Here is a 12,089-nt window from a genome sequence, read left to right on the forward strand (position 1 = left end):
CATTAGATAGCAAAGTAAAGGAAATGCCCTGTCGAGAGTGTGGAGTATTCGTCAGGAACTAACCTCATTTCTAAGTATATGCACAAGCCTGAATGCAAAACAGTTTCAAGAGATGATGAGCTCTTCTAAAGAAATGAGTGACCTTGCCTTCCTTGTTGACATTCTTGGCCATTTGAATGATTTGAACCTCAAGCTTCAAGGGAAAAACAAGACTATCATTAATACACTACCAGCTGTTTAAGCCTTCTCTCATAAGCTGGAGTTGTTTCTGGTAGATGCGCAAGGTAATATGCTTCACTTTCATACTTGAAAAACATTTTTAGATGACGATGAAGAAATGGCGTTTTGTACAGCTGAGTACACTCACTATATAGAAAAGCTGCAACAAGAGTTTAGCAATCGATTTAGTCAGTTTCAATCTACGAAACATATCATACAACTAATAAAAGCACCTCAGAAAGCAAAGCCTAATGGAAAGTGGGTTACTCAGTTGCCATTGAAAAGTGTTAATGTTTCATCTCTGCAACCGGAGTTGTGTAACCTTAAAGGTACAGATATACATGTAGATAAAATTGAGGAGGGGTTCTACTCGAAAGCTTCAACAAAAGCTGAGTATTCAGGGCTTGCTCAACTATGATGATGGTTTTACACTGTGTTTGCAGCCACATACGTGTGTATATGTGAATCAGAATTTTCATACATGAATAATATCAAGAGCAAGTTGAGATCCGCTTTGACTTAAGATCACTTGTGTCAGCTCCTAAGAATAGCATGCTGCAGTAGAGAGCCAGATTAGCAAGAGATAATAAGCAGCCATAAACAATTTCATGTATCTCACTTAGCTTTAAGTTGTACAAGGCTCTTTAGGCTCACTTCAACATTATTCAATGTTATTGTAAAAGTATTCTAACAAATAAATTTTATTACACCCATTACCAAACTTGTATTATCAGTATGAAATGTTATACTGATACCCATATTACGTGGCTCCCAAAAATCTTGCAACTTTGCAATTTGGCTCTTTGAGAAAAAACCTTTCCCACCCATGGCATATACCATCAGACGGCGCAAGTTATGCAAAGGAACCCAGCAATGCACAGAGTGTTAGCAATTGTTCAGAACCAAGAAACAACTCCAAGTCTCCAAAAAAATATAAAAACGTACCGAAACCGGATATAACACAAGTTTTGAATTTTTGCAAATCTACAGATTCTCGGAATTGAGGAGTTTTAAAAACTGACGAATGAGCATAATATGTTTACATAATACTTACAAACCTAACATACTTAAAATGGAAAAACATTTAGATTGTCTATGAAGCAGTTTGAGGCAGTTAGGAGGCTTATTTAACTAATAGTTTTAAAAGAGTGTATAGCCACAAAATATCAGTTTGTGGCTATACATCATTATATAGCCACATACTGATATATCATTATATATCACTATATATACAAAAAATATCATTTCATTGCACTTCATAGCAATGTTGAAAATGCTTTGCAAATAATAATTTTATTAAAACTTTCGCAACTTTGTAACAATGAACTTAACTCAAGATCCATCACACAATAAACCTCTATACTTCTAAAAAATATTAAAAGGAAATGCTATATTTGTTGATACAGTAAACACTCTTATAATGTATACCTCTTGTAATGTAAACTACAGATAACATTAAACAAACTATATAAAAATAAATTTTGTACCACATGCAAAATTCCATAGTTTGTGAAAATTCAATCTAGTGCAAGTTCTCAAATTTGATTTGAGCCTCGATCATCTTGTAGTTAGCTTTAAAATGTTGCTGTTTTTTACCTCATTGTGAGACAAAACGATATGTGTATAGCGTAGTCTTTACTATATATATACACCTTTATACCAGCTCTATAATATTATAGTTTGCCATGATAGAACATCAGATGTGTCAACCAAACAGAGAGAGTAAGTAGATACGCTATTGCGTAGAAATAGTTAAAATCGATCGATTTGTTCAGATGTTACATCATCGGTCTACCAATATCATGGATGTAACAAGTTAGAGTTTTGGTGTGAGATATATTTTATTCTAACCTTGACTTCCTAGAGTCAGAGAGACAATGAACTGGTACACATCACTCTTATTACAGTGAAAACGGTTCTAAGTTTTACTTTAATGTAGGCGTACAAAATATGTTTTTTACTAGTTTTTCTCTGTTGATCAGTCCTTGCTGCCTGGAAAAATTAGTACAAAAATGGTGTATGGATGTCAAAGATATTTTTACATTATTGAAAAATTGTCACAAATACATGTATGAACCAGAAAACAAGTGAAAGTGATAATAGAAAGGAGAAAAGTTGTCAATGCAAACCAATAATACTGCAGTTACGGCACAGCCAACGAATTAAAATATTATGTCTACTTTTTCTGCTTTGTATACTCAAAAGTGTTAGTTTAGAAAGATTTTGGAATAACTTAAAGCTTTGCATCTACTTTAGTATTTGTACATCGTAAAACCTCTGGAACGGATTATTTTGGATTATTTATGTTGTAAGAGCCCTTACTGTAATTGCTTCCTCACCAAAAAAGGGATTTTCTTCAAAATAGCAAAACCCATTGATCCAAAACCTTTCATTTTGATAAACAAGACCTATGCTCTTGCATTGTGTTTTTCTCTAACGTTGTCACATTGCCATTCAGTTTAATTTTAAAACCCTTTTTTGTTGGAGTAACTATTGTGTATTTTTTGTTAATACATGTAGGTGTTAAACCCGGCTTCTCGTTAGCATTCGTAAACACACTAATAACCTTTTCATTACTCATAGTTTGTTGCTGAGTTTTGGTTATTTCCGATACTTAAATAAGTTTGCTCATCTAAGTGAGCATAATATTGGAGTCTTACCAAAATTTTTCCTTTAATTTATGATCTAAAATACCAAATACCACAAACCAAATCGACAAACCATCATCATATTTTTTCTGTTCTTTTGTTCACAATTGGTTGCTTGTGATCCTATTCTTTTGACCAATATATTCACAGGTTCACCACTTGGTTTAATAGTGACCAAAATCTGTATTAGTTCCAAAGCTTAATCCTCCTAGGATTGAAGTATGTCTCAGATTTGGAAAATGCGTCGAGTAACCGATCGGATTTCTCAGTCAGTTAAATCTGTGCTGTCAAACACACATTGATCAAAATGTTCTACCGAGCCCTTATTAACATAGTGCCTCAAAATAACTATTTGCCTTACTCACATAGCTGTATTTCCGACTGGTCATAAACTGACAGTAGTAATTGGAGCAGCTGCAGAATTTATTGCTACAAAATAACTTTCCATGTTTCTCTTCGATCTCCTCCAGTCTTAGTTAGGTGAAATTTAGTCTTTTAATAAAGGTATTAGGCAATATATATTAATGATGAATTGCGATACACACACTCATCAAAAATCGATAAACTCCTCTAAACATTGTTTTAGACTACCCTTGCATAAGTGGCCACAGCCTAGATGACCACTGAGTTAGTATGATTTGGACATATTATAATTTCGAGGAAAAATAGAGCATGTTAGTTGTAATACCCTATCAACATTCATACTGGGTAGTTTTCAAGAGAAGAAATTTTTTGAGCAGTTTTCAAAAATGCAGACAAGGGTATGCAATACTTTTTGTAAAGATATGTGACTTACCATTTAAAAATCGGGTATATATCGATTGGAAAACTGAAAAATCTAATTTAATTGACAAATAGAAACCTTGTGCCGCTATGGTACTGTCCACATTTAAATTTGGATCTATATTACATCTGATATCTATTGTTTTCAGGTTGATACTCTTTTGTAAGATAACTGATCGACCGTTGTAAGATGAAATCATTAGTTAAAAAGGCGGTGTAGGACTTGTTATCTAACATGACCTAATTTAAAGTTTACCTGTATATTTCTGCCATGAAACCAACCCTAGCTTTATCATAAACCTAAGGCTAATTTGAAAGCTTTTAGCTTAGGAATTAGTTTCATATGTCAAAATTATTGCAAGAGTCTGAGGACCAGATACCTAAGATGAAATTTTGGTAGATCTGGAATTATGGTTGTTTTTTTAAACCTAAGTGAGAGATTGGCTTTGTTAAAGTTTGATCTGGTTTGTGATATTGTTATATGAATCACACCGTGGTGTAGGATGTTTTCGGCTACATACTTTTTTTGTCAGGAGTATTGTAGTTTTCGGAGATCTGCTCGATTTTACTGAGCCAAAACATAATTTGTGCTTGACAGTGAAAAGCGTTTTGTTCACTTTAATTCTACATTTTAAACACCTTGTATTTGGTTGTGTAGTGGGACAGTTTTTCCCACCACAAACATGCATTGCTCGCTCTGCTTAAAAGCGCACATGAGGATGTGAATTTGTATGGTTTATTTTATTCATTCGGCTTCTGTTTAATGTTGTGTTAGATAAAACAATAAGATATTTGTGCAAGCTAATAAATATGTGGCTTATGCCCATTATTTCAACTACTAACACTCACTGATGGTGGTCCCTTAAATGTGGTTAGAAAAGTAAAGGTTTATGTAGTTAACAGCAGGTTTGATATTTGAAAATGTTATTTTCAGCTTCCAAAAATTGATCTGAGAGTTGAGAGTTTAATTGGCTTTTACAATAAAAAGTGATAATGAAAACTAAAGTGGAAGTTAAAAAAAGATTACGAGTCCAAGCACATAATGATAAACTAAGTAGAGGCAAGTTAATTTATTAGCTGTATAAATTGTTCACACATAAAGTAAAACGGGACGTTCAAAATTCAAAGTTTCAAAAAATAAAAGAGTATTTGGAGTGATTAGAAGATGAAAAAAAAAGAGGTTGGTCTAATATGCCAGTAAGACTGCTTTTTCATGACTTCCAGTTTTTCCAGCTCTCAAAAAAAAAAAATTAAATAGCATGTCAAATCAATTTTAGGATGAATTGTTGGTCATTACCACAAATATCTAGTTTTAAAGTTGAAGTAGATATGGTATTGCTACATGTACCAGGGCTAACAGATGCATTGAGTAACTCAGTTGTTCTGCTTTCCAAGAAACAGAGATTTGAAATATTGTAAAACAACTCATTATATTTAATTTGGTTTCTAAACTAGGATGGCTGTGAGTCATACTGTATTTGCATTTGTACTCAATACATATGGTAGCCAGTAATTTCGGCAGAGAAACATTGCAACAGTTTCCCGCTGTTATTGTAGAATGTCAAAATTAATTCTTTCGAAGGGATACATTTTTGCATACATATGGTTTTAAGATTATACTATTTATGAGTGCATAAAGTGTTTGTAGTAACTGCTTGTTTCCAAGATGACTCAAAAATCTTGTTTGTACCTAAGGGTATATTAAGTTCAATGACGTATGCCTTTGATAAATCAGTATAAATTCCCTTGTCAATTTTTTCCCTTGTCAACTTTTTTTGTTTGTACTATAACCTAAATTTTCTCAAAACCTATTGCTGACACTGGTTTGGTTGGTTAAGGTGTGTATAGAATTGCTGTAAGTAAAAACAGACCTGTTTTGTAGTGTCTTAGTTGGTATGTACAAAAACATGGAACTATCTAAATTCAAGATAATTGCAGCAAGTTTTGGCCACGCAACTTAGTTCCTATTGGAACCATTATGAAAAATAAAATATAAAAAATGACGACATCAACAAATATTGCATAAATGAGTTTTTAAATAAAGGTATATTTTAGACCAAATAACTTACAAAATGTAAAACCATTGTTAATAACTTGACAGTGCTTGCTTCTTTATTTTTCAGATTTATTTTAAGAGGCAACTTAAATCTTGTACAGTAGATTTTGGTGTTTGAGCAATTGATTAATTATTCTTATGAGTTACACACATTTGTTCTTGAAGTTGGCTAACTTTAGATACACATTTAGACTTCATCCCATAAATATCAGAAGCAATTATACAGATAATGGGAAGAAGTGCCATGACACCAAAAGGATGTAGCTCAACGTTAAATGTTAGTGACAAATTTCTTCTCTGTTCATCTTTGCGGATTGCCACAAGTTTAGTATCAGGCGGATGAATTTTTTTTTGATGCCCTTTTACTATTGTAATAAAGCTTACCCCAACTTTTGAGTAGAGAAGGAATTTTCGGTTTGAACTGTCATATATGGAATGTTTATCTACATAACCTACTTTGCAGTTATTAGGAATTTCTAAGTCAATCCTGTTTTCTAAATCTATGGACCCTTTAGCCAGCAGCAACATCTTTTCTGTGAGAGGGTTTATAATGCAGAGTTTAGATATGTTATCAGTCTCTATAATGTACCAAGGTCTGTTGCAGTTGTCAAACAATCCATAATAATCAAGCGTTTTTATGCTGGTCATAGTTGCTAATTTTTCAAGGCAGAATTGTGCAGGATATCTGTTGACAGTTAATTGGAAGTGTTTAAGGTAATCACCAGTCAGCATTTCTGAAATATCAGGTAGCGGTTGAGATTGCGCTCGAGTTCTTCCCTCAATAAATCCAGGGTCAAGCAAGCCAATCATAACCAGTTTTCCAATGAGAGAGAGGCCAACCTTGAAGTCTATTTGTTCTTTAATATCACTCAATTTATAAAGTTTTGTAGTGTCTTTGTACTGTTGTTCTAGTTTCGAGTAGCTAAGACTACTCGTGACCTTGGTTCACATATCAAGAACTGTCGAATTTTTCCATCTGCAGGTAGACTTTCAGGAATTGGTAATGCTTTATAACTTACATGTTCAATGACATCTCCATTAGGAAGTTCGAAGTTTTCTTCTCGAAACTATTTTTCTCCAATGAGGCTTAGGACAAGATTATGAGTGGTACAGAGCTGCAGATGCGCTGCTGGAATACTTGAGTCAATGATGACATCAAATGTTACCAACTTCGTGCTGTTTGAAAATGAAATGTTTAAAGTGGTACTTATTTGACTACTTGACTCTTTTTTTTGGGTTTTCAGCTGTACTTCATGCATGTTGGAAAAATCTAAAATTTCCATATTTTATCTTATTAATTAATTAAATTATCTTATTAATTGATTAAAACAAGTTCAAATTTTGAAGCACTTAATATCCTATTCCAAAAATGATGCAGAAATTTGCAAATTTTTTTTAAAAATTATTGTTGGTATTTGAACATTGCTTAAAATTTTATGCATTTAAATAAATAAATAAAATCGTTTTAAATATTTTATAGTGTTATCTAGCTGCATTATTTTGATTGTTGTAGACTGTAATTCCAACCCGGATATAAAAAATGAATAACTTAAGAAATGTTAACAGCCTGACACTATTCTAACTAAAAATAATTGATTAAAAAATGAACATTTAATTGAGATTGCTAAAAGCAGGATAAGACTATGGATATATTTAGGACTCTCGATATATCTGAATAATGAGCAAGGTTACAGATATATTTATGACTAAATCGTAGTAAGTATTTGGAGTAACTAGCTGTGACAAAGATTTTGCCATGGTAGAAGATGGCTGTGACCTATGTAAGTTGAATAAAGATAGAAGCCTCCATATGTATGCAGAATTTTCATTATGTTACATGAAACAGCTCATGAAGCTTCTAATGAGCTGTATATAAGCAGATAGATAGCAATGGTATTGTCAAACCTATCTTATGTAAGCAGCCTAGCCTAAGCTTCAAAGAAACCCATTTGACTTGTCAGCATCTTCCTAATATTGGCTGGTTAAACACTAATCAACCGATATGATTTTATGAAGCCTTCCCCAGTCCTTTCTTTCACATCAGAAACTGGTGGGTGGAGAATGACTTTGTGATACAGAAAAATCAAATGTTAAAGATTTCTTATAATAAGCTTGATTCTTTGATGTTGAAATTAAAACAGGAAGCAACTTTTGTTAAACTAATAACAGAGAATCACACGCAGGTTAGGAACATCAACAATCACACCAGACAAACGGCGGAAATGTGACATTAATTTTGGAGCCTTGAGCATCGCATGATTCTGAAACACAAGTAACATCAAGGGAAAAAGTGGGCTTCACCATTTATGGAAGTAGAAATACTGCAACTGAATGCAGAAAACTCACAAATACAAAAACGCACGACTTTTTCTGTCAAAATAAACTTGTTTCCAAACCATGCTAATGATAGGGTTCAATGCCAGTGTTGGACAATATCACTCAACATGACCTGCTGTGATAGATAAGCATGACTGTGGGAAGCTAATCACCAATTCCCAGCTTGTTCTCTCAATTCTTCTTTCAAAGAAAACTCAAACTCTGCATTGCCAACACACTCTTTAAGGGCAGATCAGTTCACAAATGCTCACTGATGCATTTGGGAAGTAGGAGCTGGCACTTAAATAATTTGGCTATCACTTGCCACTGAAATCTTTCAGACATATTGGACATAATAAGAATAAAAGGGGCAAACTGCTGTACTGACCACCTCTTGATAAAAACTAACGCTAAGCTTAAAATTAAGAGACATGCAAAAGTAAGAACATATTGCCAGTAGCTTATGTCTAATGACTTTGGAAAATAAAGTGAAGTGAAATATAGAGTTGGCTCTCTTGAAAAACAAGGCAGAAATATTTCAGGAGTAGATAAACAGTTCTAAGTTTTAAAGAGACTGTGCGATGCATCAACAGAATACTTAAGGCCTGTTACCAGAAAAAGTTAAGATTGGTTTGTTGAGAGAACATCGATGAGCTTCATAAGCTTATTGACAACAGAAACCACAATCACCACGCAACTGATATTAAGTGGGTTTTTAAAGCAAAGTGTGACAATGAGGGAGATGTTGATAAATGCAAAAGTTGACAAGTAGCCAGAGGCTTTGAAAAAAAAGCAGGCATTAATTAGAAAAGACATACGCTCCACTAATAAACCATCCATCCCTAAGAGTCTTATCGGCATACAGCAACAGCAAAGAAATGATTATCTATCAGATGGATGTGGTAACAGCATGTTAAATGGAACCCTGAGCAAGATATTTTTTATAAAAAAAAACCAGAAAGATTTGTGGTACCATGTCAAAAAAGACTTGTTTACAAGATCAATAAGTCACTGTATGGCTTAAAGTAATAATTGAGGTGCTGGAACACATTGCTAGACAACTTTCCAAAATCTCAGAATTTTAACACATTTATGTACAAACCTGTGATGAGCTTAAGACTATTATTGCTTTTGATGTTGATGACCTTGTATCATGTGCAAGAATGAAAAGGAGTCGGTGAATGTACAACCAGCCCTTGCTAACACATTTTGAAAGAGGGAATTGGGTGATAACTAATATACTTATTGTAATGTACCAATGTTTGTATTCTCCGATTATTCATGATCATCACACCTGTATGTCAGCTGATGCAACACATTATGTGAATCAACAGTTTTTACAAGCTAGTGCAGAAATGTTTCCTTGTTATGCTTTCAGTGTGGCAATCTATAATATTGTTTATCTTATTGTGTGTCGTCTGATTCATTGCTGACTTGTTTGTGACAAAATCGTTCAGTGAAATAAATTAGTCTAGTCGAGCACAGCAAACAGTCAAGAAGCTCCCTGTGCACTTCTAATGATAATTAACGTATAAATGAATACATTAAATTGGCGACGAAGGAAAAAGTTTCTGCGCTAGACTGGTAAAAATGGCAGCAACAGGTGCAACCACAGCGTCAGCGGTTCCGGTGTTTGGCGGGAAGGTTGAGACGTATTTGGAAAAATTGGACAGTTATTGTGTTTCACGGAACCAAACCGGAGAAGAAAAAACATGTGCTCATCATGGGACTGTCAGAAGAGCAATATGAAACGCTGGCCTGCCTAACTGCACCAAGGAAGCCAAAAGAAGTGGATGCAGAGGATTTAATTGAGCTGCTGCGAAGGCATTATGGAGCAACAACGAACAAGATGATGGAGCGGGCGAAATTCAGAGAGGTGAAAAGAAGTCCATCAGAGTCAGTTTCAGAGTTTGTGCTGAAACTACGATCTCAAGCTCGAACGTGTGAGTTTCAGGCTAATTTGGAAGAAAATCTGCTAGAACAGTTCCGGATAGGTGTCAATAGTAAGACAGTTCGGGACAGGATTTCAGCAATGCCAGCTGACAGACAAGCAGACCTTTCCGAAGTGGTAGCCATAGCTCGACAAGTGGAGATTGAGGAGAAATTAGACTCGATGAGTGTCACCACCCTACCTGCAGTCGATGTCTCAGCTGTAAGGAAGCAAAGGAGGCATGGTAAGAAATCGTCTACTCCTAGTTCTACTGTTAAGAAGAAAGCATGTTTCCGGTGTATGAGCGAGAAACATCTTAGCAGCAGTACAGATTGTCCAGCCCTGCACCGTAACTGTAACACATGCCACAAAAAAGGACACTTTGCGGGATCTAAATTCTGTAATGGAAAACCCAAAAGGTCTACTACCGTGTCCGCAGTAAACAACCCCGAGTCAAGCGATAGCGATATGTATGCCATTCAGCACATTAGAAGTAAGATGCCTAGATGCTACATCAACATTATGGGTGAGAGAATTCCATTCATTCTTGATACTGAAGCCTGCAGCAATATTATTGGTGTTGACACTTATAATAAGCTAAGTCCAAGCATAGCATCTCACTGCAAGCTGTCAATGATGATGACAATCTTTTTGGCTATGGCAGCAAGAGAAAATTAGATTTGTGTGGGTCATTCAGTGCTATTGTTCAATGTGGTCATAAAACGGCACGTGCTATTTTCTATGTTTACAATGGTGTGGCTAAATGCTTGTTATCACATGAAACAGCTGTTAGTCTGTCTTTAGTGTCATATAGTGATAATGTTTTGTGTAACATTTTGCCTGGCAATTCTGATGACATAATTAAGAGTTTTCCGACAGTTTTCCAAGGTTTGGGTAAGCTGGTAGGATATCAGGTCAAATTCCACATAGACCCTACAGTAGAGCCAGTAGCTCAACCTCTTAGGAGAACTCCTTTTGGAGTCAGGGAGGGGTTACGTAGGAAATTAGATGCTATGGTGGGTTAGGATGTCATAGAGCAGGTTGTGGGTGTCCCGTCCCGGTGGAGCAGTCCCCTGGTGTGTGTACCTAAAGACAATGGTGACATTAGGGTAACGGTTGACATGCGAAGGGCAAATAAGGCAATTACTCGTGAACGCCACCCCATTCCCACAATCAAGGAAATGCTTGCTAATTTAGAGGGAGGGAAGGTTTTCTCTCATTTAGATATGAATCAGGGATTTAATCAGGTAGAATTGGAGAAAGAATCAAGGGATATTACCACTTTCTCCACTCCATTTGGCCTGTATCGTTACAATCCGTTGACAATGGGAGTCAATGCTAGCCCGGAATGTTTTCAGTATATCATCCAGCAGGTTTTGTCAGGTCTAGAGGGTGTACAAAACATGGCTGACGATATCTTCTTACAAGCTAGTTCGGTAGAGGAACATGATATAAGGTTGAAGGCTTTGCTTGAGCGACTCAGAGACGTTGGTATAACCTTGAACGCGAAGAAATGCCAATTCCGTTGTAGCAAGGTCAAGTTTCTAGGTTTTATTGTCTCAGATAAAGGTGTATCGGCAGATCCTGAGAAAGTAGAAGTGGTAGTTAATTTCAAAGCCCCACAGAATGCAACTGAGTGTAGAAGTTTCATGGGTCTTGTGAACTTTGTGGGCCGCTTTCTCCCTGATCTTGCAACTGTGTCAGAGCCTATCCGGAGATTGATGCATAAGAATGTTGTGTTTCGATGGGCAAGTGAGCAAAGGAAAGCGTTTGATAAGATCAAACACTTGATGAGCAAAGCAGAGACACTGGCGCATTATGATGCTAATGCTAAGACGAAATTAATTGCTGATGCATCTCCATTTGCTTTAGGGGCAGTGCTTGTACAGACACAGCATGGGGTTAACCAGGTGATTGCTTATGGTCATAGATCACTTTCTGATATCGAGAAGCGTTAACTGAGCGTGAGGCACTCTCATTGGAGTGGGCGTGTGAAAATTTCAGGCTATATTTGTTGGGCACAGAGTTTGAGCTGATAACTGTTCACAAGGCTTTGCAGTTTATTCTCAACAATCCTTGTTCTAAGCCAGTACCTAGGATAGAGCGATGGGCATTGAGGTTGCAGTCATTCAGGTTC

General features: G+C 35.7%; 1 protein-coding gene across 1 annotated transcript; it reads left to right on the forward strand.

Annotated features, from left to right (window-relative positions):
• Positions 1–337: 337 nt before the first annotated feature.
• Positions 338–10,471, forward strand: LOC137404878 (uncharacterized; the record flags this gene model as incomplete). Its single annotated transcript, XM_068091104.1, has 2 exons — positions 338–548; positions 9,696–10,471. Coding segments are annotated over exons 1-2 (987 nt in total), but the record flags the coding sequence as incomplete, so codon positions are not given.
• Between the last annotated feature and the right edge of the window lie 1,618 nt (positions 10,472–12,089).

This window comes from Watersipora subatra, chromosome 9, assembly GCF_963576615.1.
Source record: "Watersipora subatra chromosome 9, tzWatSuba1.1, whole genome shotgun sequence".
Taxonomy (NCBI): Eukaryota; Metazoa; Bryozoa; class Gymnolaemata; order Cheilostomatida; family Watersiporidae; genus Watersipora; species Watersipora subatra.